This window comes from Ochotona curzoniae, unplaced genomic scaffold (assembly GCF_017591425.1).
Source record: "Ochotona curzoniae isolate NIBS_2020 unplaced genomic scaffold, NIBS_Ocur_1.0 contig_883, whole genome shotgun sequence".
Taxonomy (NCBI): Eukaryota; Metazoa; Chordata; class Mammalia; order Lagomorpha; family Ochotonidae; genus Ochotona; species Ochotona curzoniae.
The window spans coordinates 35,759,488-35,787,022 of record NW_024466599.1 but is presented as its reverse complement, the minus strand read 5'-3'; the positions used below and the strand labels follow the sequence as shown (position 1 = coordinate 35,787,022).

Sequence of the window (27,535 nt, the reverse complement as noted above, 5' to 3'; positions counted from 1 at the left end):
GAGAGGCTTGCTTCCCCTTCTCAGGTGTGATGGCCAGTCAGGTGAGCACACTACAGGAGCCAAGGCTTCTCTTGGTGTTTCCATGTGAAAAGCAATCTTGGGAAAGACAAATAGCTGAACTGGTTCCTTTGAGTAATTTTAATAACTTCTAAACTATAGGGTTGGCCTCCTGGGGTGTGTGGTAGAGGAGGTTGGATTCCTTAGTTTGCAGATGGAAGGGCTGATCCTACTGGCCACCTGCCCTCTTGCATTTGCCAGTCCAGGGAAGGGGCAGTTTCTCTCCAGCCAGGAGAAACTACAAAGATGAACAATAGGTATTTATTGGATTAGTCACCAAAAGACCAAATGCCACTGATGCATGAGTGGACAAATAAATCATTAAGCCAGATTTCTGGGTTTATAAGGCCATTTGTGTGAAAGGGAATCAAGTAGTTTTTGTTGTTTGCCTTTTGGAAAAGATAAAACATATTGCAAATAAAGGAGAAAAGGATAGCTTACTTAATATCTGGACCCTTTATGATTGGCTGTGCTCACTTTGGAGAAATGAAAGATAGATCCTTACCTTATACCATGCAAATATGAGATGTTAGGCCGGTTAAATATCAGAATGTAAGAAAATAAAATTATGAAGTTATAAAGAAAAATTGAGACAGCTTAGGAGAATTTCATAGAATTTCTGGGTGTATATACTTCTAGGGGGTGCACTGAGGTTTCCAAAACAAACAAACAAGAACTCAGATGTCATGAGGGAACAGATTTATAATGGTAAAGACACTGAATCCCTCCTGCAACCCAACAGCATGGCCCAAATCCAGGCCCTTCCTCCCAACCCCAGGTGTCCTTGCCCCTGCCCTTTATCAAAAGGAATTTACTGACTTAAAGGTGTGATCCAGCTGACTATACAAACTTTTTTCTCAGAGAATTTTGTATTTATTTATTTATTTATTTATTATAATAGATTTATTTCATTTTTGATAATGTTTACATAGTTGAGTGGGATTCATGCCCATGACTGACAAGGGTGGGACAGGTCCAGAAATAGGGGAAGTGGATGAGACAACTACTTCCAATCTACCTTGTAATTCTTTCTGTTTCTGGGGGAAGAGGAGCAAGAGAGAGAAGAGGAAGGCTATTCCCAGCAGCCTAATCATATTAGCCCACCAGGATGTGGGATGGCCACTTGACGTCATCCTAGATTATCCGATGTGGAACATCTTCCGAGGGTACTGCTTAAGTGGTTTTGATGGTTCTGGGATGATGTTGATTTTGTTGCTCCAAGACTGAGGAAATCCCTACAAAGTCCATTCATTGACAAGGCCACAAGATACTTGCTATGTTGCCCCATGTCTATCTGGGCATACCATCCACGGAACAGGCTTCAGCAACTGAGGAGGTCCATTTCTGACACATGCACTCCATGGTCAGACCACATATCCTGTGGTTAGGAGTTCTGAGTTCAGCAGTCCAGTTGGGAGGTCGCCAAAGAAAACTCATCAGAGGTGACCCCAGAACTGATTCCCGTGTGTCAGCCAGTATGGGGTCCAGCTCAGTCTGTCACCCACATCAGCTTACACACATACTGGTGGTTGCAGTTGTTGGGTCAGTTCTGTCTCCAGCCTTTTCTCTTAACACAAACCAATGGATGCTTCAGCCCAGCCTAAACCTGCCCACCATACACTCAACTGTCACATATGCCAACAGAACCTGCAGCCCAGCTGGAGTGACCCCCAGTAATTCCCTTCAGGGCCACCCCCAGTCCTGGTTCTTGCACATGGTATGTGCAGCAGACTGGCACAGTCTGCCCCACATCCCTTTCGGCTTTTGTACATATCAGCAGTGCTGCAGCCTAGGCCAGCCTGACTCCGCAATCCAGCCATACTTATGCTGCCACTGCCTGCCCAGCCAGCTCTACCTATAACCCTAGTTCTCATGCTCACTGGTAGAAGTTACAGCCCATCAGAGGGGAGCCCACAGTTTCCCTACGAGGCCCATCCCAGCCATGAATCTTGCATTTTCCAGGTGATACTGTGGACCAGCCTAACAGTGCCTATCCCCAGTGCTGGCATTTGCCACCTGATACTGCCCGACCAGCCTGTGCCTACTCTGGCTCTTGCATGTACCAGTGGATATGGTCGCTTAACCTAGCCTGGCTCTCTGCCTAAACCAGCTTTCATTCAGGCCAATGGGTGTTGTAGCTCTGCCCAGCCTTGACTTTATGAACTTGTAATCATGGACTCAAGGAGTTGTTTGCTTCTTCAATATATAAGAGCCTTAATGGCCAGTATTGTCTGGAGGGCTCTATCTGTGGGGAATTCCTGGAGAAAAGGTAACTACATTCCTGTAATCCTGAGGCAGGCTGGAACCCACCTTACTATCCTCAAGTCCCTAAAGATCCAGGAATCACAGACTAATCAAAGGAAACATCATGAGCTTCACTGGCCATCTAGGAACCTTGCATTCACGCACCTTTCAGTCCTTATTCCAGTGTATAAGAACCTTCATCCCTAAATCCTTGGGAGCCATGGAATTAGGCAATATAGCTACCTGGCTTCTGGCTCTGGGCTTTGTAATAAATCCCTACTCTCTTCCACCACCCTGATGTGATTGACTGATTTCTGGGCATTGGGTGAGTTGACCCCAGATTGGGGGTTTTACAAAAATACCTCCAACCAGTGTGGGGTGTTGTTCGGCAACAATACTCAACACTCAGGCAAGATGTGTGTATAGGGACTAGTCCAATGCACCATTTGGCAAAGGGTTTACTTTTTCGTTGTTTAAGGACTGCCTCTTAGTAAGAAAAAGTCAGCTCACTAGAAATAAAAACAACATGCAAAGGAGTTTTTTTAAGTGAAGGTACATTCTGGGCTAATAAGACACTCAACAGTTCCACATACTAGATAGGAAATATCTCTCTTGCTCGTTCTCTGTCTCTTTCAAACAAGTGAAAATAAACATTACAAAAAAACCGAGCATCTCTAAGATTTACTTGAAGGATTGCCACTAAAGAAAGGACAGGTTAGCACATTTTTTTTGGAAAAGAAAAACTTCCTGTTCCTTTTTGTTCTTTTGGAGCTGTGCCTATCCAAAGCCAGGAGTCAGGAGCCAGGAGGTTCTTCCAGGTCTCCCACACAGGTACAGGGTTCCAAGGCTTTGGGCCCTCCTCTACTGCTTTCCCAGGTCACAAGCAGGGAGCTGGATGGGAAGTGGAGCAGCAGGGACTCTAACTGGTGCCCATGTAGGATTCCAGTGCAAGCAAGGCAAGGATTTCAACCATTGAACCTCCTGGCCGGGCCAGAAAATCGGTTTCTCTTGAAAGGACTTTTCTCTTAGGCATTCCTGTGCTTGGCATGATGGGTACTGGGTAAAAACTGGCGGGGGGAGACAGGGTGGATGGTGGTTTATTGCCGGAGACCAGCTCCAGCTGAGTTTGGAACTTGCAAAGGGTGCGTGGATGAGGCGCAAAGAGGAAAGAAAGATGGACCACTAGGATTTCAGGATCATAATGGACAATGCACGAAAGCTGTCCACTTTATTTTTACAAAATCAGTCAATCTCTGGCTCAGACTTATTACGTCACGATCAAGTGGGTGTTTCTAAGGATAATTCTGCCATTAGTTTTACCTAAAAACAATAGAAGTTCCTGCTACAATTCTTATTCTACAACTCAATCTTGTATCACAAAGAAAAGGGGAACCTAAAAATGAGGAAAGAATGAAACCCTAAATATAGGTCCCTTGATTAGCATAAGGTCCATGGGGACAGCCAAGACAGTAGGAATAATAGAAGACCCTGTTGCAAGACATCATTATTGACATTAACCTCCAAGCTCACATTGACTAAAAGGCCAGCCGCATAGTAGCAAACAATGTCTGGATGGATTAGAGTTCTTCCGCAGGGTGGTCCAGTGTCCATGTAAAGGAAGGTGGAGCTGTATTCAGGTGGTTGTATTCAGCTGCATTCAGGCTGGGCCTTGCCAAGAAGCGGGAAATTCCTTGCAGACCTGCCTCCAATGGAACAATACTCTTCACACCTTTGCATCCCCCCCCACATCCACTGCACGGACCCCAGCAGTTTGTGTGCTATCCCTAAGGTAGAATTTGTGAGTTGTTCTTCTCAGAATCTGACGACGACGACGTTTTTCTGTTGATGTAATAGGGCTCCCTTGAGAAGATTAAAGCCTTGAAGAAAACAATGTTTCACTTCTCTCAAGGTTTTTCATGGGTAAGATGATTAAAGTGTCTACCACATGGGTGTTTTTAGTTGTGAAAAGACATAAGGGTTTTCAAAGGCTTAAGCTTTGACTTAGTCAAAGTCTAGTGTTCTGGTATTTTGAGTAGCTGGGATATAGATCACACATTATTCCTACAGGATCGACAGAGGATTCAAGGATACAGGCAGGCCAGCTCTTCAAATCTTACACCGCAGTCGGCTATCTGGTGCCAGGTGAGGCTTTCTGATTTTCGAACTATCACTGATGGCAGCTGTGAGCAGGGCCAACTTCACGGAGGCGGTGAGACAGCGCAGGTGTTGAGGGTCTCAGTTTGGGTGGGTAGGCAGTTCGAGCCGGCGCTCGGGGTCGCGGTGGGCGCCTCCGACGCGACGCGCGGGCGCCCCCTGCCGGGAGCCGGCCGCATTCCCGAGCCTCGGCCGTACGCAGGCGCCGGCGCCCTGGGGGCACGCAGAGGTTGGCGAGGCGCATGCGTGTGGCTGTGTGGAGGCGGTAGCTTGTTCGGCGGCGACACTGGAGGCTGAGGGCTAAACTGAGGCGCGAATGGGATCCGGCTGGTAGTCGGTAGGCATAGGTAGGACCGCTGCCTGGAGGGGGACGGGGGCGGGGGGCTGGCAGGCGAGGGTCGTGGCGTAGGGTTCCGGGGTCGTTCTTGGAGCTCCGGGCCCACTATTGTATCTGTGTCGCAGCGACTGCGCACAAAATGGCGGCGGGCAGGCGGCGGGGGCGGGAGGAGGCCGGAGGGACCCCCGGGTCGGGGTGGGCGAGCGGGGCGGCCCCCGCGTCCGCGGTGCTGCGGCTGCCGAGCGGGCGGGCTGGGCCGGGCCCCGGCGCGGGCCCCTTGCCTCGGGAAGAGCCGCCGGACGTCAGGACCGAGGAGCGACGAGAGCTCTGTGGTGCGAGGCCGGGAGGCCCCCTCCCCAGCGGCGCGAGGCCTGCGACGGCCGCGCGGGCCCTGACAGCCACGGGCGGCCTGAGGAGGGAGGAGGCGCCGCGGCCGACGGGCACGGAGAGCGAAGGAGTCGGAGGCGACAGTGTTGTTGTTATTGCACGAACCGTGCGAAGAAGAGCGGGTTGGGGTTCGGGGCTGGCCTTGGGGAGGGGGTGCTCGGCGCGGGTCGGGGTGGTCAGCGGCTGCCCGGCGTGGACGTGGGGGTGCAGCGCAGGTGTTTCCCCCGGCCCGGTGTTGCTCGGCGAGCCCGTGGTCCTCGGAGTCTCGGCTTTTGTGTCCTTGCGAGTTCGGGCCGCGCGGGTGGGGGGAGTGCGGCCCCGCGTCCCGGAGATGTCGACGACGTTTGCGACAGATCTTTTGTTATTTGAGGTAATTGCAAACCAGGGACACCCGTGGTGTTGGAACTGCTTGAATTGGGCCGGACAGGGGGGAGGGTTTCTCGCTTCCCCCCCACCCCCCTCCCCACTTTAAAAATCTTGAATTTCGATCTTAGGCGTCGTTTCGGAATAGGGGACGGGGAAGGAGTCCCAGAGACAAACTTGTCACCAGCTGCTTGTCAACGTTGATGTAATTTATCTTCTAACCAGCTTTGGAACTGTACAAACACAAAAAACCCAAAACAAAAACCAGAAAACCTCAAGCTCTCTTGTGAAGGGTTAGCTCATTGTTTCAAGGATACTATGTTTGCTGATGCAAATTTGGAATTAAAAATGGTAACCCGGAAAAATTTGCCAAAAGAGATGAATTTAAAGAAGTTTACACAGAAAAATAAATGCATAAATGACATCACCTCCAAATGCTTTCAATTTGTGACTGTTAGCCATTTTAAACTCACTGGCTTGTGTGTGTCTGTGTTTTTAAATTAATGGCATTTCATATACACTTTATTTTGCATTCACTTATTTTGTAGTGGGTACCTTAATTTGTGGTATTCAACGTATTAATACATCAAAATGTGTCATTTGTATTAAAACCAAGCTAAGGGTAGATGTAAGACAATTGGAAGAAATCAGAGAATTAGATTGGTTTTTATTAACTTTAGTATCTATGGCTTTGTGTATGGGTGATATTTGTAAATATTTGCTTTCAATTAAGGAGGGTGTGTAGAACAAACTAGTTTTTGAAAAGCCAATTATTCTGTACTTCATGGCAGTCTAGAATTTTTCACTTGAGTGCTCTTAAGGTGATTTATCTATACTTTAGTCTTATATGTAGTGGCAGAAAATAATACAAATATTTTTGTGGAAAGAGTAGCTTTGGAACTCAGAGAGTCTGTGTTCAAATCACTGTTTCTCTGTTAGTGTGCTTGTGAGATTTTAGTAGGTTATTTCAGTCTCTGAATTTTTTTGTTTTTCTGTGAAATGGTGATGATACTAGTTCCTGTTTGGGATTTTTTGGGACTGTGAAGTGAGACAGCCCACTGAATCCCAACCCGTGGCATGTGCTGCTGAGTTTTCAGTATGTTAGCTGTTTTACTTGAAATTTTAAAATGCTGAGGTAGCATCGTTTGATAGAAATTACAACCTGTTGATATGCTTTAGATTATCTAATTTATTAAAACAGTCTGCTTTTGTAAATGTAGTGCATTCCCTCTTTCTTGCAGTTCTTCTCAATACATTGTACCATTTTATTTACACAATTGTTGAAAGTTGTATCGGTTCTACTGTCTGGTTCTTTTAAATGCTTAGATGTTGAGTAAATGGTCCTGGCAGGTGGTTTGTCAGTGCCTGGACTCTAAATCATTTTTTCATCAGCACTTAACATAACACTAGTTAAGGATTGAGTAAATATGTCCGAGTTCTCTTTTTGTACATTTTTATCTTGTTTTTAAAGTTCTTTTATTTTGATTGGAAAGGCAGATTTACAGAGAGAAGGAAAGACAGAGGTCTTTCCTCTGGTAAACTCCCCAAGTGGCTGCAACAGCCAGAGCTGAGCTGGTCATGAGCAAAGAGCTTGTTTCCGGTCTCCCACATGGGTGCAGGGTCCCAAGGGTTTGGGCCATCGTCCTTGACTGCTTTCCCAGGCCACAAGCAGGGAGCTGGATGGGAAGCGGAGCAGCCAAGATTATAACCAGCACCCATATGGGATCCCAGCATTTACAGAGGGAGGATAATGATTAGCTAATTGAGCCACTTCGCCAAGGTTCTGTCTGAATTCCTAAAGAAATGCTCTACCTTCTAAGAAACAGTACTTTCAGTAGAATAACCAATAACAGAAGCCAGTAGATGTAGAAATGTGGTGGTTTAGAAAGCATCCAAATTGAAAATAATTAATGTTTGTGGCTAATGCCAGTCAACCATCTGAATTCGAAAAACAAAATAACTGAGCGTTACAGAGAGCTGTAACTAGAAGTCTACAACAGCTGGGACTGTACCAAGCATAAGTTAAGAGCTTCATCTGGACTCTTCTGTGGGTGACAGGGACACAAGTACATTGGCCATCTTTTGCTTTCCATTAGCTGTGAGCTGGGTCAAAACTGTCAACACCTACTGGCACCCATACGTGATGCCGGTGTCACAGGCAGCAGTTTACCTGGTATTCCACATACTGGCCCCAATGTATCTGTTTAACTCTTTCACTGTTTAAACTTTGCTTATTCTGAAATTTGTGGATGAAATGAAAGTAGAGCTTGGGCAATCCTCTACTGCTTTCCCAGGTCACAGGCAGGGAGCAGAATATGAAGTGGTACAGCCAGGACATGGACTTATGCCCTTATGGGATCCCGACGCTTGCAGGGGGAGGATTAGCGAATTGAGCCACAGCACCAGCCACTTTTGTTGAGGGTGTTTTTTTTTTTTTTTTTTTTTTTACTATTTATACATAGAGGAAGAAAAAGAGATAAAGATCATCCATCTATTGATTCACTCCTGAAGTGGCCTCAGTGGCCAGAGCTGAGCCAATCCAAAGCCAGGAGCTTCTTTCGGGTCTCCTGCTCGGATGCAGGGTTCTAAGGCTTTGGGTTATCCTCGGCTGCTTTCCCAGGCCACAAGCAGGGAGTTAGATGGGAAGTGAGGCCGCCGGGGTTAGAATCGGCAGCCATATGGGATCCTGGCATATGCAAGGCAGACTTTTAGCTAGTAGGCTACTGCACTGTACCCTTAACTGTTTTTATAAGTTTTTTTCCTATTATAGAAAATGTTAAACATAACAAAAGTAGACTTATTTAGTGATTCGTTAATATGCCTGACACTTAGCTTCAGTAATTAACAGCTGATAGTTAATATTATGTATCTCCTGCTTGTTTTAAGTAAATACGTTACGTTTCACCAAAGTAGTTAAAATTTTTAAAAAATATTTGGCTTTATTTGAAATGCATATTTTACACAGAGAGGAGAGAGGTTTCACCTACTGGTTCACTCCCAGCCGGAACTGAGCTGAGCTGAGACAAGCCAAACCTGGGAACCAGGAGCTTCCTACAGGTCTCATGGGGGGCAGAGTCCAAAGGAGTTGGGCTGTCTCCTGCTGCTTTTCCAGGCCACAAGCAGGGTCTACATTAAGGAGCTGGGGTCAAGACCCAAGTACTCACTATGGGATGTGGCCATGTTAACTGCTAGGCCAGATACACATGCATCTTAAGAATTGTTTATAGGGCCCGGCGTGATAACGTAGCGGTTAAAGTCCTCACGGTTGAACGTGCTGGGATCTAGTATGAGCACTGGTTCTAATCCTAGCTGCTCCACTTCCCATCCAGCTCCCTGCTTCTGGCCTGGGAAAGCAGTCAAGGACGACCCAAAGCCCTGGGGCCCTACATCTGCGTGGGAGACCGTGGGAGACCCGAAAGAGGCTCCTGGCTTTGGATTGGCTCAGCTCCAGCCGTTGGAATTGCTTGGGGAGTGAACCATCAGATTAAAAATCTTCCTCTCTCTGTCTTCTCCTTCTCTTGATATATGACTTTCCAATAAATAAATAAATCTTTAAAAAAGTTGTTTATAGGTCCAGCATGATGACTCGGTGGCTGAATCCTCACCTTGCGCACACTGGGATCCCATATGGGGGCTGGTTTGTGTCCTGGCTGCTCCACTTCCCATCCAGCTCCCTGCTTATGGCCTGGGAAAGCAGTCAAGGATGGCCCAAAGCCTTGGGACCCTACACCCATGTGGGAGACCTGGAAGAAGCTTTTGGCTTCGGATCAGCTCAACTCTGGCTGCTATGGCCATTTGGGGAGTGAGCCCAGTGGATGGATATTTTTCTCTTTGTAAATCTGACTTTCTAATAAAAATAAAATCTTTAGAAAAAAATTGTTGATAATCTTCAGTGTCAGATATTCAGGTAGTTAGATTTATCTGTTGTATGACATGCACCATACAGAAAAAAAAATCCCATACAGTTTGTTAGAGTCAAGCTGTGTAAGGTATATAGTTAGAAATTGGCTGATACAGCTCCTAAGTCAATTTGTAAGTTCCCCACATTGTATTGAAGGAAACTTTGCTTATTATATATTTGTAGTACTTTTTTTTATCAGCATCTGACTCCGTGGATTTTGATAACTTTTAAAATTTCCTCAGGGTTAATATTTAATTTAAAAATTCTGTTAATTGCTAGTCCTCAATTTAGGAGATACTGAAGAAAGATGAACCTGAGTGGGTAATTTTTTTTCTGATGTTATCTTCAGGAATCAGTCAAGTCTTTTTTTTTTTTTTTAAATATTTATTTATTCTTATTGGAAAGGCAAACTTACAAAGAAAAGGAGAAACAGAATGATCTTTGATCTGCTGATTGATTCCCCAAATGGCCACAACAGTCAGCTGATTTGATCTGAAGCCAGGAGCTTTCTGGTACCCTACTTGAGTACAGGGTCCCAAGGCTTTGGCCACCCTTCACTATCCATCCCAGCCATAAGCAGGGAGCTAAATGGGAAATGGAACAGGCAGAACACAAATCGACACCCATATGGGATGCTGATGCTTGCAAGGGAATAGCCAGTTGAGCCATTGCACAGATCCCAAGGAATTAACTGAGTCTTTAACAAGTCTTAAAGGTACCTTTTTAAGTATTTTGTTTAATATTTTTTGAGTACCTGTTGTATGTTAGTAGATAGAATTTAAGTTGATCCTTGTGACATTTTTAAAACATTGATTTCTTTCTTATTTGAAAGAGACATATTTTCTCTCTGCTTATACAGTCCCCCAACTACTGGGGTTATGCCGGCTGAAGCTGAGTTGCCCATGTGACTGACAGGGTTGTGTCTGCTTGAGCCATCATCTCCTATGCTTTATCAGGAAGCTGAAATTGGAAGCAGATGCAGAGTTTGAATCCAGGCATGCTAAATGGAGATTGGGTATCAGAGCCGTATCTTAAACACTGGCCAGGCCTACTTATCAAAAATGTTAAATGAATTCTGTGCTTAATTTCATCTTCACATGTTGGACTGGGATTTGGGTTGATCAGTTTGCATTGTTGGCTGTCAAGAAGGCCAGAATTAAAATGTGAATGAAGGAGGCCTGTGCCATGAACTAACTGCCTGTGGCATCTCTGTTCCGTGTGGGTCCTGGTTCTTATCCCAGATGCTCCCAGGGGCTTGGACTCTTGCACCATACGGGAAGAAGCTCCTGGCTTGAAGCTTTGAACCAGCCAAGCTCTTGTCAGTGGGAGCCATTTGAGGAGTGAACCAGCAGGTGGAATAACTTTTTCTCTGTTTCTCTGATTTCCAAATAAAAATTTAAAAAAATTTTTAAAGGCTAAAGTTCCAGAAACCCTGATATACTGCTTCTATAAAACTGAATTAATACTGTTAAATTTATTTGTGGGAGTAACCAAGTTTTGCATGAAGTCATTCACTGGCACCCCTCCTAACAGGGTGGGTATCTTCAGATAGGTGGAAAATTTCCCAAAGATCAGATTATTATGAGTTGCATAATCGACTGACTAATAGTCAATAGGGAGGAAACTTGAGCTAGAATTAGAAGGGCCTAATCCAAAAATGTGTTTGGAGCTGATGCTCTATTATTATATTGCAGAGGCCAGAGAGCATAGTCTTTTTTCTCCTTCTTTTTAAAATGCATTTATTTGGAAGGCAGTTACAGAGTGTGAGAGACAGATTTTCATCTGATAGCTTGCTCCCCAAATCTTTGCAGCAACGAAGGTTGGGCCAGGCTGGAGTCAGGAGTTTCATTTGGGGGTGTCTTGTTGGTAGCAGATTGCAGGTGCTTGGGCCATCTTCTGTTGCTTCCCCAGGCACGTTAGGGAGCTGGATATGAAGTGCAGCAGTCAGGACTTGAATCTGCTTCTGTTTGTGATGTCAGTATTGCAGGTGGCAGATTAACTTGCCTGGTCTATTTATGGTTAAGAAGTTCTATGGGCCTAAAATGTTGGGCTACTAATAAATATTTAATGAATGTAAATGCTGGGTGACAGGGTAATTCCTTCTCCCCCCACCCCTAAAATAAAAACTTTCCCAAACTATTTTATAGTACTTGTAAGTTGCATGTATTACAGTTCTTTATCACTGAATAATGTATGTTTCTTAAAAACATGTTTTATTTATTATTTACTAAAAAGATATGTTTTATTTATTTCTAGTCAATAGTGGCCAACTTCAGTAAGTTTTACATTGATAAAATTTTTTTCTTTTTTAAGGTTTATTTATTTGAAAGGCAGAGTTAAGAGAGAAAATGGGAGAGACAGATCTTCCATTCACTGGTTGACTCTCTAAATGGCTGCTTAGCCAGAGCTGGACCAGATACGAGCCTGGAGCTTCTTTCAGATCTTCTCCTTGTGTACTAGGGCCTAAGGACTTGGGCCATCCTCCAACTCTTGTTTAGATGTGTTAACTGGCAAATAGAGCAGCTGAGACGCAAACCAGTGGCAAATGGCATGCCAGTGGCGGTTTTCCCTGCTAAATCAGCACCAGCTCCTGTAAAGCTGTTCAGTCTATTTTTGTGTACTTTATTTGAAAGAGAGAGAGATTTTTCTATCCACTGATTCACTCCCCCAATGGTTATGATGGCCAGTACTGAGTTGATCCTAAGCCAGGAATCAAGAGCTTATTCTAGGTATCCTGTGTGGACAGAGGGTCTGAAGGACTTGAGCCTGCCTTTGGTGCTTTCCCAGGCAGTAAGCAGAGAGCTGGATCCAGAAATGGAGCTGCCAGGATTCAGAGTGCCACCTATGAGGGATTAGCGTGCTGTACCACTGCGCTGGTCCCATAAATCTGATTCTTTTTTTTTTTTTTTCCAGTTTTGTTGTTGACTGAATGATGGTCATTGTAGCATTATCCCCCACCCACAACAGGATTATTCTGGAATTGGGCACTGTCTTAGCTGCCATATCTTTTTGGTTTTATTTAGGCTGGAACATTTCCATAGCTTGCTCTTACCTTTTGTGAAGTTGATATTTTTGAAGATTACAATGTATTTTGCTATTTTTAATAGGATGTTTCTCATTTTTCTCATTTCTTATTGTTTTCTCTAAAATAGATTCAGAATATTAATTCCTGAAAAGAAAGGTTACACAAATGATGATAGATGCCCAGAGTTGTGTTATGTCCATCTGCCTTATGAAGGTTAGCATTGTCTGGTCATGCACTGTAAAGAGGGAGCTGTGTAGAGACATTTTAAGGTCATTCAAATGTTTGAACCACCAGGATTTCCTTGTGGACATCACATCCATTCATGATCGTTGAGACATTTTTACTGTGATTGTTCCAAAATAGTAATTTTCTAACTGCAGCTATTCCTCACATTTACAAGTAGAAACTGAATACCATAAGAGTCTTCGCTCTTCCATGTAGGATCATTAGTCTGGCTTTACTCCTGGATTTATCAGTCTTTGTTACTGTTATGTTTGTACTTTCTCTTACTTGGTGTGTTGTCTCTCACAGTGAGGATCCCAGTTCCCGATGCCTTCAAGGCATTGACTTGTTGAATCTTGCAGTGATGTCTAATCTAGTTCCAGAATTGCTTCATTCATCCCACTGTAAAGAAGAGTTGAAATTTGTTGTTCCCTGTTCTCTTTGGCTTCACGAAAGCTAAAGGTGTATAAATTGAATAGTGGTTTTGTAAATTACTTAGATTAGTTTTCTTTTTCATTTCAGTGGGTTGTGGTATTTGGAAATGTGATTAATGTATTCTTTTTGAAAGGCAGGCTGACAGACACACCTTTCTTACGCTGGTTCACTTTTCCTATGCTCTAAGGTGGGAACTCGGTGCACATCTTCCTGCATGAGTGTCAGGAACCCAAATACTTGAGCTGTTACCTGCCATCTCCCAGTGTACTCTTTACAGAAAGTTGAAATTAGGTGTGGTACTGGGTCTTGAACTCTGGCACTCTGATATGAACTGTGGGCTTCCCAGTGAAGCCAGAAACCTGGAGCCAGGGGCCTCTTCCAAGTCTCACACAGGAGTGCAGGTTTCTAAGGCCGCCATCTTCATGCTTTCCCAGGCCATAAGCAGGGAGCTGGATGGAAAGTGGAACAGCAGGGACAAGAACTGGCACACATATGGAGTCCCAGTGCTTGCAAGGCAAGGATTTAGACATTGAGCCATAGTTCTAGGCCCAAGAACAGTGTTTTCAAACTTTGATGATCAGAATACTTTGCTGTAGAAAGCTAGCTTTGGAGCTTGTTGCATGGTGTAGCAGGCTAGAATTCTCCTTGTTATGCCAGCTTCCTCTATGGGCACTGACTCAATCTAGGAGGCTCTATTTCCTGTCCAGCTCCCTGGTTGCCTGGAAAGATAGTGGAGGAGGGCCCAGGTCCTTAGACCCTTGTACTCACATGGGAGGCCTAGAGGAGGTTCCTGGCTTCAGACCAGCCTCAGCACTGTAATGCAGCCGTTTGGGGAGCCAGTGGAAGTTTCTCCCTCTGTGTATTTCCTTCTTTCTTTCAAATTCTGCCTTTTAAATAAAAATAAAATATCAAAAAATAAAATAAAGCCAATATTACAGGACAGGCGCATTCTGCAGAATAGCTTGTGAAGGGCTTTGCATTCTATAAACACACACTTGTATCATGTAAGGCAGTGCTAGACATTAGGAAAAGCACATTAGGTAATTTTTGCCTTTCCAGAACTTAAAATGCAGACATTCACTACTGATAATTATTCACGGTTACACATAATAATTGCATGAGTGAAATCTGTTCTTTTTCTGCTTTGTTTTGGAGAGGAACTGTGTCTGAAAATGCTTATGTTCTTGAAATTCTGAGGCATTTTTATCCAATGGGAGAAATGCAGAAAGAATTTGAATAACTAGATAAAAATCTGTTTGTAAGCAGTGATTTTTTTTTTTAAGGATTTGGGTAACTAAATATTATTGGAAATAATTGTATTATGTAGAAGTTAGGCATGGTTCCATATGATTTATGAATATTAAAAAAACTGAAGTTTACTAGAAATGAACTTTTTTTGCAGAGCATTTGCGTATCATTTCAGTAAGTTTATTTCTGCTGTTTGAAGTCATTGAAGCCTATACATTTTTACTGTGTTTGTGTTTCATCTTAGTGTGAAATTTTATATGTGGTAAGAATGAGGACTTTGAATGTAGTTGGTCAAATTTAACAAATATTTGAGGGTTTTTTTGAGTAGGTACATGGTTTAGATTTTCAAGGCATAAAACTTAACAGTGAACATAACCTTCAACTGATGCTAGACTGTTGAAGACAATGCGTATAAGCGCAGAAACAGGATTGTGCAAGGTGTGAGCTCAAAACTATTTTGGGCCTTAGTGGTCTAGTATAGTTAGAGTACATTGTTCTTGTTTTAAGTTGGAAGAGGAAAAGTAGGTTGTGTGGCTGCTAAACTCGGCCTGAATGATAGCTAAAGGACTGTTTCGCTGAGAAGTGTGATTTGGAGTGGGTAGTAGTGCTCTCTGGGCCATTCAACATCAGCTTTAACGAATACAATGGAAAGTACAAGATTTTCCTGTATCTGTTAGTGATTAACAGCATGGATTATGGAGCCAAATTACTTTAAACTTAAATCCTGATACCTCTTCTTGCCTCCATGTCTTTTATAAAATTGTTTCAGAGTTATGAAAACTGATACAGTTTTTGTATGTTTTTACACATACAGTATGTGTAAAATACTTAGAAGATGAAGTACTCTGTGTTAATAGTTGTTACCAATTATGCCATTAGGTTTTCTGTGGTGAGAATTCAAGACACTGACTGGCTTTGTTAGCGTATCATGCTATATGTTATTATCAGTTTTATGCTTTTCTACTGCTTTGTCAGACTAATGAAGTTACTTGGCAATAAATTTTTATCTTACAGGAAACATCTACTTAAAGACAGGAACATAAATGTGGTTTATCATATGGCATTTATTAGATGTGAATTCTGATTCCAAAGAAGAATGTGTTTTATAGAAATGAGTGTTATAAAACTTTGTTACAGTTATTATTTTCATTGTTTTTATGTCTGGTAACATACTTAACAAAATGTGTGCATTTTAAAGTATCTTAATGCACTCATATTTTTTTCCAGTATTAAAGCGTGAAATAAATCCTCGTATTTCAAGATTATTTAAAAGAAGTTGTAATTACTGCTCAGCACCTAGGACAGCATCCGCTACAACACAATATACATGAACTCTGGCTTAAGGTTTGGGGTGTGTTTTCTGGATTCAGGAAAGGAAAGAAGAGAAAGTTCTGGGGGAAGTTTATGATCTTCGTGAACCCCTACTCTGTTTGAAATGCAGAGCAATTTTATGGCTTTATTTCAGAATGTTTTACACTGGCTGTAGAACCCACTTCATGAAGTAGTTTTGAGTTAAAATGATCTAATATTTGTGTTTTAACTTTCAGCTTTGTGTTATTCTTGGAAAATTTCGCACCACTTGTGAATTCCTTGAACCTGGGCATTGCAAATCCACTTCTTTTGGGCCCATCTCCTTTGCACTTTGCTCAGATTAAGACTCAGTTGGCTCTTCAGCAGCTGAATGCCGTTGCCTCACATGGTTCAGTACCACCTTACACTTTATTAAATCAGGCTTTCTTGAAAATAGCCATGTCGAGACCCAGGTTTAATCCTCGAGGAAACTTTCCACTTCCAAGGCCACGAGCACCCAACCCTTCTGGGATGAGGCCTCCAGGACCATTTATGAGGCCTGGATCTATGGGTCTTCCAAGATTTTACCCAGCAGGGAGAGCCCGTGGAATTCCACACAGATTTGTTACTCATGAATCTTATCAGAACATGGGACCACAGAGAATGAATGTTCAGGTAACTCAGCACCGAACTGATCCAAGATTGACCAAAGAAAAATTGGATTTTCATGAAGCACAACAAAAGAAGGGGAAGCCTCACGGTAGCCGGTGGGATGATGAGCCTCATATATCTGCATCTGTAGGAGTGAAACAGAGTTCTGTAACACAGGTTACTGAGCAGAGTCCCAAGGTACAGAGCCGCTATACAAAAGAGAGTGCCTCAAGTATCTTAGCAAGTTTTGGATTATCTAATGAAGATCTAGAAGAACTTAGTCGTTATCCTGATGAACAGCTAACTCCTGAAAATATGCCATTAATTTTGAGGGATATAAGAATGCGAAAAATGGGGCGCCGATTACCTAATTTACCCTCTCAAAGTAGAAATAAAGAAACGCTTGGTAGTGAAACAGTTTCAAGTAATGTGATTGATTATGGGCATGCAAGCAAATATGGTTACACGGAAGATCCACTTGAAGTACGTATTTACGATCCTGAAATTCCAACTGAAGAGGTCAAGAATGAATTTCAATCACAGCAGAACCTTTCTGCATCTGTTCCCACTCCAAATGTAATATGTAATTCTATGTTTCCTGTTGAAGATGTGTTTCGCCAGATGGACTTCCCTGGTGAGTCCTCCAGTAATCAGTCTTTTTTCCCAGTTGAGAGTGGAACCAAGATGTCAGGCTTACACATTTCAGGAGGACAGTCAGGACTTGAACCTGTAAAATCCATCAGTCAATCCATTAGCCAAACAGTTAGCCAGACAATGAGTCAGTCTCTGATTCCTCCTTCTATGAACCAGCAGCCTTTTTCATCTGAATTAATTTCAGCTGTGAACCAGCGAGAGCGGATTCCACATAAATCCGTGATGAGTTCATCTAATGTACATGTTGGCTCAAGAGGAAGTAAAAAGAGTTACCAGTCGGAGGCTGATCTTCCCATTCAGTCTCCATTTGGGATTGTGAAAGCGTCTTGGTTACCAAAGTTTTCACATGCTGATGCCCAGAAGATGAAAAGACTTCCAACTCCTTCTATGATGAATGATTATTATGCAGCATCTCCAAGAATATTTCCACATTTGTGTTCTCTGTGTAACGTAGAATGTAGTCATTTGAAGGTGAGTGTTTTTCAAGATCCCTGTATAATGATGCTCAGCACCCAATTTTCTCGAAATTCTGATGTGTGTGCTGGTGTTAACTAGACCTTAGGAAATGTCAAAGATTTTTGATGCAATGTCAACACTTAATTTTAATCTTAAGTAGCCCTGTGAATTGAATGTTAGGCTTTCTAAAACATTTTCATAATTGGTAAATCACATAGTTGTCCATTTATTTGGAACTTTGGTTATCCTGCTTATATGATCTGTATTCTAAACTGTACTTAAAAGACAATGTCATATGAATCATCCTTGTCTAAATAAGAATCTGTTAGTATAAAAACAAAGTTGGTATAACTTGTTTATGCTGCATATTTTTAAGAGACAGTATCACTTAACCTTGCTTGTACCTACCTGTCTTGGGCAAAGGCAGTTACTATTGATCTAAATATTTTATAGCTTCGTGTGGACTAGTGACTTCTTTATGAAAAACTTGCTAAAACAACAGAATGAGTTATTATGGGACCAGATATAAGCTCATTCAATAGAGTATAAAAGTATAGAAATTTGGAGAGGAAAATCTTTTAAAAAATAAGCTCTAAGTATTTCCCTGGCTTGTATAATTGGAAAGAAGTATTTTGTGGATGTGATGAAAAGTACAAAATAATGAAAATGTACTTATTACTTGGTAGTAATCATTGATCTGAGCCAAGATTCCTGTTTACCATTTGTTTTCCTTTTACTAATGTGACTTGTGGCTGTAGACTGGAAATGGTCAGGAAGGAATGTACTTCCCAACAGAAGAAATTGATTGAAGCTCAACCTTGATTTGGTTGTGTACTTTGAACAGACTTGAAAACGTATAGGTGCTATTTTCCTTGTTTCTTCTCTTTGCCATGCTTCCCCACTCTTCCTTTTTTTCTTGAAAAGATTTCAATCAACAAGAATCTGATACCTAGATCTGATACTGTTGTCATACCATTGACTACAGCTAGTAAAGTCTTAATCTTGAAAGAAAAATCTCAGTAATTTCCAGTGCTTAATTGCAGTTTCCAAGTAGCCCTGGCCCAAGTACTGATTTGAGTGTTTGATTCTCTGGGTATAGCCTATTTATGCAATATGTTTATAACTGACAACAGTTTTTTCTACATGACTTTTTGATACCAGAGTAGAAATAAATAAAATTTAGATTTTTAAGACTTTCATAGCTTGAGAAGAATTATATAATGAAGGAATTAAACGTCAGAAAGCACCAAATGGTGATTGATTTGCTGAACTTGTTTCTGTGTGCTGTAGGTGGGAGATGATAAAATAGTTTAGTCTTCGTTTTAGACTTATACCAGTTGGGTCAGCATTATTTACTACTGACTCTATGTGTCTAACAGCTTGAGATTTGAAATGAAATGCAAATTTGCTTCTTGGCATAGAAAGACTTCCGTAGTGTAGTTGGGTACCACTAATAGAGTGATAGTTACTAATGCTTTGAGTCTGTCTGGACTAGAATGATCTGAGAGGGAAGATCTAATGAAGTAGGGTGAAGATGGGTCTTCTGGGTCTTGCATGGGTAGAGCTTAGATGTGCCAACCTAAATGGGAAAGGATCAGTAATATACAGAGGCAAAGATCCTGAGAAAGTACTACATTGCCTTGTGGTCAGAGCTGTTGAGAAAGAGTAATGAACATGTTAGAAATCAGTACAAAGGGCTTTGAAAAACTAGTTTAAGGAGTTTAGACTTTCCTGAGAAGCTTCAGGAAGCTAAGTTTCTTGATACATGAAGTAATATGTTCAAAGTGTGGTTTCAGATTGAAGCATGCATGGTGAGTAATAAGAAGAAGAGATGGGATAAAACCCCTGACTGAAGGCTTCTTTCTTATTCATGTGTAAGATGGTAAAAATCTGGGTTAATAAGGTGACAGTGAACTTTTGAGAGGAGGGAAAATTAGTTAATCATTAGAGCTCTTAGGAGATTGCCAATTAAAAAAATCCCTTAATGGATGACAACAGAAGTGCTTAATGATTTTTCATTATTGATTGTTCAGATGTTAGGAATTTATGAACATGGATTTAAAAAACATGAACTCATTTTCATGATGCATTTTGCTCTCAAATATGCATATATGCACTTTAAATCGATAGCAGATGAGCATGAATTATCAATTGTAAAATCTTGACAAATATCTGTGTTCCTTTGAAGTCTTTAAAACTGTATTCTGAAGACACACTTGGAGAATGCAACAATAGAATGTGAAATGTATTACCTTTCTAGATTGGGATTCAGAATATAGAAGGAAACCTTTTCTTGGTTTAGAAGTGCTATTTTTTTCTGATTGAAAATAGTGAATGCAGGAAAGTACTGATCAGTATAGAAGACTTTTGAAGAACAGAGAATAGAGTATGAGTTCTGCTATGGTTAGGTAGTTTGTTTTGCTTTGTTTAAGATCTACTTATTAGACAGGCAGAATGATGGGATGAGGTGGAGGATCTTCATTTTGCTGATTAAGTTCCCAAATGCCTGCAACAGGTAGGGCTGGAACAGCTCAAAGCCAGGATCCCAGATCTTCATTTGGGTATCATGGGTGGTGGGAACCACATACTTGGGCCACCATCTCCCTTCCCAGTTGGTATTAGCCAGGGAGCTATATTGAAAGTGGAGGAAGCAGCACTAGATTGAGCACTGCAGGAATAGGATGCAGTTGTCCCAAGCAGAGTCTGAACTCATTGCACCCTACACCCCCTTGGTAGTTTCATTCTTAGCCTTTCCAATGTACTGTGCTTGCAGAACTACATGCTTAGTAGTAATTAATAATTTTTCTGTGGAAAGACAGTATTGTTTTTGGAACATTATCTCATCTGGTATTGTTACTGGAGAGTCTTAAAATTGAGGTGACAGAGGTCTGTCTATTCACTTACCTTAGAAATGTGCTGTGAGTAAAGCAAGCCAATAGAGAGTGCTACCACACTGGAACAGATACTCCTTGGAATAGAGTAGCTACTACCTTCAGCTGATTAACTGCTGAAAGAATAAATAACTAAGGAAAGCTGGATATCTGGATTTGGGGATAAAAAAATCTCTGAATTTTTAAATGTTGGCAATTTATTTAAATAAAATGTTAGGTACTCCAGATAAATTATGCTCACCCCACTGCCTGCCAGTGTGTCTGATCTGAGTGCCCAGTTTCAAAGACATGGCTGTAGCACCACTAGGATTCTCACTGCCAGTCTCAGTGAGCTTTTTCATTTGATCACTGAGCAGAGCATGCAGACCTTCCTGTTACCCCCACCTTATGCAGTCCGCTGTCAGTTCTGTGACTTAATGAGATAGTTTAGGGTTTATTGTAACTGATTGCTGAGTAAGGTAGATAACACACACTGTTAGATAGTTCATGCTAAGGTGGGATCCATGATCTAAATTAAATGTTTTTGAAATGGAAAGAAATATTTTTCAAGGCAAGTTTGAAAATACAGAATCAGTAAGTTTTCTGCCTTTCCAAATGCTGAGGAAACAAACATTGAGTAATATACATGTTGCTTTTAACCAGTTGTTTATTTTGAAGTCTGTATCTTTAAAAACTGTGTTGGCTTTTTTTTTTTTAAATGAGATGTATCACCTAGGAACTGAAGGTTACATATTGTAATTTTATGACACAATTTAATTGTAAATGAACAAATGTGTAAGAAAGCCTTTTGTTAATTGTAAAGATTATATGTAAGGGATATTTTGTATCTTTGAAATCATGTTATTTTCCTTTATATCTTGGAAATAAATTAGATTCGATCAGCAGTTTTTCATAGTTTTACTAATCATTTGCCGCTTTAGTGAGCACCTTGTTTCAAATGATTCTGGTCTATGAGGTAGTTTTTTGTTGTTGTTGTTGTTGTTGTTGTTTTGTTTTGTTTTGATGATGTTGTGAGCTTGAATGTTAAAGGAATAAGTCATTAAAAATACTGTACAGTAAAGATGGCATATCACAGATACCATTTTATTTATAGATTTTTTTTTAAGTTATCTGGGATTTTTGTATTTGAGATAAACTGTTTTCTGACACATGCTTTCATTTTATTAAGTTTTAAATGTATAGAGGTGCCAAAATGAGTATCCATGGGTGTGATTTTTTAAAGTTTTCTATATGAAAAAAATTTTTGAAGGGGATCAAAGAGGTTTGATATAAGTGCTTTTGTTTGGAAGTCTTAATTTTTGTGAAAATTTTACTCAGTTACAGCTTACTTCATCCAACCTGAGAAATATTCTAATTTCAACACTTTTTTTACAATAGGATTGGATTCAGCATCAGAATACATCTACTCATATTGAGAGCTGTCGACAACTACGTCAACAGTAAGAATATTTTGTATATGTAACAAATTTGCAAAATAATTTTCAGTTATGACTTTCTTTAGTGTGATACTTTGTAGAAAGATGTTTTTGGAATGCTCTTGCCTACTTAATATATAATTTGTATAGAAGTATGTTTAATATTTTTCCAAAAGGGAAGAATTTAGTGATCCTTGCCTCAGATTGCCTTGCTCATTCAGTTTCCAGTAGATGGATTTTTTTATATATCATTGATATATCCTTTGCTGGTTTACCTAGTCTGAAATAATGTATGTGTTTCAAAGCAGATATTTTATTTTCATCTCTTGTCCCAGGGTAGTTATATTTGACTAAAAACTAATGAATACTCCACATCAATCTTTATTAACCTCAAGCCTAATGCTGTTCTGTCATAGAATCTTGTTTTCAGAATAAATCTTGAGTGAGGGATGAACAAGCTAGACTTCTCATTATTGTGTCTTCTGGTCTTTCACGCTTTTGTTCTTTAAAACAAGGCTCCTGTCCTCTTAAACAAGGCTCCTATGAATGCTTCCCTACTAGCCATGGAGTTGAAAAGGATGATTTTAACAGTGTACTCCATGGGTCCCTTGGAGTAACAAAATTTCTAGTCACCAGACTTGGGCAGACGGATTTTAATGTTACAATTTAGGACTCTTCTAGTTGCAAGTGATAAACTCAAAATATTTTCTGAAAGAAGGGAACTTACACTATTAAATGGGAAGCTTCATAAGTGGTTCTAATTGCAAGAACAGCTAAATTTTATTTCACTGTCAAACATTTTCATTTCTTCAGCATTCTTTTCTGTGTTGGCCTTGTAAAATCTTAGGCATACTTCTTCCATCCCTGTAGTTTTAGATTGTTTTGTTCAGTTTATTTATTATTATTTTTTTTAAAGATTTAGTTTTATTATTTTTTTTATTGGAAAGGCGGATATACAGAGAGGAGAGACAGAGAGGAAGATCTTCCGTCCAATGATTCACTCCCCAAGTGAGCGCAACAGCTGATACTATGGCGATCCAAAGCCAGGAGCCTCTTCTGGGTCTCCCACGCGGGTGCAGGGTCCCAAAGCTTTGGGCCGTCCTCGACTGCTTTCCTGTGCCACAGGCAGGGAGCTGGCAGGGAAGTGGAGCTGCCGGGATAGAACCAGCGCCCATATGGGATCCCGGGCGTGCAAAGCGAGGATCTTAACCACTGCGCCATCGTGCTGGGCCCCAGTTTATTTATTTTTAAGATTCGTTTCTCACATCTACTAGTTCACTTCCCAGATGCTTGTAGAAACTAAGAGTAGGCCAGGCCAAAACTAGGAACCAGGAACTCTTCTGACTATCCTGTGTGACAGAGATCTGATGCCTCCCAGGTGTGTTAGTATGAAGCTGAATCAGAAACTAAAACTTGAACAGTCACCTCTACCAGGGGATGAGGGTGTCCCAAGAGGTGACTACTACTCTACTACTCTAAAATACCTGCCCCTTAGAGTTTTGTTTTGTTTTGTTTTTCCTTATCTTAACGCACTTCTTTGCCTGTATCTCCTGCAGAGATAGTTGGTTTGGGTCTTTTGAACCACTTTGAATTTGTTCTGCATTTCTAAATCAGTTTATATTGGCTGAAGGAATACAGTGTTCTCTTTCGTTAGTATCCTTGTGACTTTTTCTGGCATTGAGAGTGAGATAATTGGGACCTGACTCAAAATAAGAAACTGGAGTGGATTCCCTGAGTAGACCTTGTGCAAAGATAGTTATCTCAGGAAGATCATGTATTTCTAGAATTGGATATGCCTTGAGCACTGTAAGTGGGTACTTTCCCCAAACTCACATTCTCCCACTCATATATGATGAGATGTCAGTTTTTATGAAGGTGGGGGCTTTGCAAAAGTGAGTTATTAGTAGGTGCTAGCTACATATACTGCTACTTATTACAATAAGCTTGTGTAAGCCAATCAAAATCTGTGTAGATAAGCTTATCTTTTTTGTGCGTATGGACTTAATTTTGAACCATGTTCTTTTTGTGCCTGCCAGTTCAGTGCTCTGGTCTACTTTGTTACCTTAGTAAGATTATGTACTCATGAGTAATTATTTTATGACATCTTTCTCAGCAAAAACTTTCAAATTATAAGTTATTTTATTATTATATTATTAATTTAGTAAGTGCATTAGTTTGGGTTAACTGCCTGAAATCCTATTTTGTATACTTTTAAAGGTTTATTGTGTGAAATCTTAATCCATTTACTCAGTCCAATATTGAGGTATATTTAAATTCTTGAAGAAAAATCATTTTCTTAAAAACTTCATCTTTTTTGAATCTTTGTAGAATATAACCCAGGAGTGCTTAGCTTGAGAAGAGATATAGTGCATTACAATTTTAGTATTAAAAAGTTTAGTGGGGGGGGGGGGAGTTTAGGGAGTGGTTGTTGACTTCTGCTCCAGTTCCCTGCGAATGTGCATAAGAAAGCAGATTACTTGGGCCTCTGCACCCACTTGGGAAACCTGGGTAAATTTCCTCAGGCTTTGGCCTAGCCCAGTTAGGACCACTGTGGACATTTGGGGAGTGAACCATGGATGGAAGAGCTATGTGCCTCTTTTCTCTATAACTTTAAGTTTCAAATGAAAAACTTTTTTTTAAAAAAAGTAAGTGCTTTTAGGATTGATTTCATTTATTTGATTTAATGCTAAAAACCACCTCTGAGGAAATTGAGGTACAAAAAGGTAGTTTCTCTAGTAAGTAAGAAATGAATATATTGGTTTATCTAATTCAAGGATTCTTGCTCCTTTTCCTTTCTCCTTAAAATTTTGTTCTGAGAAATTTCTAAGCCAGAAAATGCTAAAGGGATAGTAAAATTCTGCTCTTCATCTTATTCACAATTGTTAACATTTGGTATGTTTTATCTTCAAATGCATACATATACATATATATATATATATATTTACAAAATTTTGAAACAAATTGCAAAGATTAAGATCACACTCCTAAATTCACCATTTATCCCCTAAGAATGAAAGATGTTTTCTGTATAACCAGAGCAAAATACATTTAAGAAAATTAACAGTAATTCCATGTTATCTAACAAATTATAAAGGCAATATTGAGAAATTCTGACTTGTCTCTAAAATGCCTCTTGTGATTACCTGTGCATCACCCAATTTAAACTCCTCATTACCAGGATTCAGTCAAGATTCATGTGTTATACTCTCTTAATTTAGAGTACTCTATATTTTTGTCTTGTTTCTGTTTGGGAAGAGTGCTTTTCTGAAGTACATTTATTTATGTGAGTGGCCTAGAAATGCTCACTTTCTCTCTCTCTCTCTCTCTCTCTCTCTCTCTCTCTCACACACACACACACACACACACACACACACACACACACACGAATACTGGTTCACAGATGTCTAATAGCTAGGGCTGCTGGGAACGGAAGCTGAAAGGAGATGCTTTTGAAGCTTAATTTGACCAGCTGAAATATTGTACATGCTTTATTCTCTGTCCTGGGGAGCAGAAATGAAATGACATCATGTTTTGTTTTGTTTTGTTTATCATGCAACCTCAAAGTCTGAAACTTTACCAACTGAAGAGCTTTTTGGAGCCCTCAAGTGGAGTACTCTGGAAAGTAATAATTTTTATTTGTTGATGACCACTGTATTGTAGGCATTACATATATATCAGAAGGCTGAAGCCTGCACCTACTAGAAAGCAGTCATTAAAAATTTTTGTGGCCTTGGGCCCAGCACAGTAGCCTAGTGGCTAAAGTCCTCACCTTTCCTTCCAGCTCCCTGCTTGTGGCCTGGGAAAGCAGTCCAGGGTGGTCCAAAGCCTTGGGACCTTTCTCCCGCCTGGGAGACCCAAAAGAAGCTCCTGGCTCCTGGCTTCAGATTGGCTCAATTCTGGTCATTACAGCCACTTGGGGAGTGAACCATTGGACAGAAAATCTTTGTCTCTCCTCTTCTCTATAGATCTGCTTTTCCAATAAAAATGAATAAATCTTTATAAGAAAAATTTTGTGTCCTTTAAGTGAAGAGATCTGTGCTGGAGGCAGGGGAGGTACCTTGCTCCTTCAGGTGCAAATTAGCAGGAGACTAGCATTGTATGTAGAACTAGTACTTGAACCCAGGTCCTTTGATATGTGGCATGGGTATCTTAAGCAATGTTTTTATTTATTTTTATTATTATTATTTTTTTTTCATGCTCATAATGGACAATGCGGGAAAGCTGTCCGCTTTATTTATACAAAATCAGTCAAACTCTGGCTCAGACTTTTTACGTCACGGTCAAGTTGGGAATTTCTGAGAATAATTCTGCCATAGTTTTACCTAGAAACAATACCTAGAAGTTCCTGCTAACAGTCTTTATTTTTTTAAACTGGAAAGTCAGATTTACAAAGGCAAAGAGTGATCACAACGGCCAGAGCTGAGCCAGGAACCTCCTCTGGGTCTCCCATGTGGGTGCATGGTTCCAAGATGTTGGGCTGTCCTCTTCTGCTCTCCCATGTCACAAGCAGGGTGCTGGATGAAAAGTAGAGCAGCGTGGAAACAAGTTGGTGCCCAAATGGGATCTCCACACTTGCAGGGGGATGATTAACTATTTGAACCATTGCACGGGGCCCCTATTTTATTTTTTATTGCTTCTGAATTTATTTGCCCATGCTGGTGAGTTACCATGCTGCCAACTCCCCCCTCCCTCTGCCCTTTTTGTTTCTATTAAAGATTGATTTATTTTTATTGGAAAGACAGTTTTATAGAGATAAAGAATGACAGAAAGATCTTCCATCTTCCTAAGTGGCCACAATGGCTGGCACTGAGCCCATCTGAAGCCAGGAGCTTCTTCTGTGACACTCATAGTGGTGCAGGGTTCCAGTGCCTTGGGCCATCCTCTGCTGCTTTTCCAGGACAGAAGCAGAGAGCTGGAAGGGAAGTGGAGCAACTGTTGTGCCCAGATTTTGTGATCCCCAGAAAATCATCAGGTGTCTGAACTCAATGCAAATGTATAAAGGCGGTTTATTCAGACTAGGCTGCCAGCTGCCACCCCAGCCCAACAGGGTGGCAGCAGCCGAAGCTGCAGCAGAAGGGGCAAAGAAAGAAAAGAAAATGAGATTTGACACCAGGATTTTTATACATTTCAGGCCAGTTCTATATATTATACAGTCATAATTGTTCGGCTTAACTGTTAACTTAGAAAGAGCAAGTTGGCAGGCTTCTATTGGTGGGTTTGAAGCAAATAACTTTCAGAAAGTACAAACTGGTGGGCTATAGGGCATTGAGGGAGTCTTATCTAACACCAGGGATCTCCTTCCTGAGGAGTGTTTCGCCTATGTGACCTTCCATGTGACCTCTCGGGTGTCATGTAGGCTGTCAGGCCATGAGTTCATACAGCCCCCAGCCAAGCAAGTAAGGCAGAAATCACAAAAGCAGAAAACACTGAGGATCTTCATAACCAGGGCACGAACCAGTACCCACATGGAATTCTGGCACTAAGAGGTGGAGGATTACGTGACTGAACCATCACACCAAGCCCAATTCTACCTTTTAAAATAAAAACTTATTTATTTGAAAGGCAGAAATACAGAAAGAGTGAGCGAGCCAGGGAAGTCTAGATTCACTCCCTGAAAGTCTGCAACAACCAAGGCTACATCAAGTCAAGCTGAGAGCTTTCTGGGCCCAGGGGCCCAAGCACTTGGGCTGTCTTCTGCTTTTCTAGGCACATTAGCAGGGAGCTGTTTAGAATTGGAACAGCTGGCAGACGAACTAGCACCCATTGCCCTGTGTGCCACAATGCTGGCCTTCAAATTAACCTTTT

At 41.2% G+C, this 27,535-nt stretch overlaps 1 protein-coding gene across 1 annotated transcript in view; it reads left to right on the top strand.

Annotated features, from left to right (window-relative positions):
* Window positions 1–13,930: 13,930 nt before the first annotated feature.
* ZNF638 (zinc finger protein 638) overlaps window positions 13,931–27,535 on the top strand; it is a 69,741-nt gene continuing 56,136 nt past the window's right edge. The window contains exons 1-3 of the mRNA XM_040993235.1: window positions 13,931–15,717; window positions 15,921–17,439; window positions 21,693–21,754. Coding sequence (XP_040849169.1) covers window positions 15,701–15,717; window positions 15,921–17,439; window positions 21,693–21,754 — 1,598 coding nt within the window. The 5' untranslated portion in view covers window positions 13,931–15,700. The remainder of the gene's footprint in view (window positions 15,718–15,920; window positions 17,440–21,692; window positions 21,755–27,535) is intronic.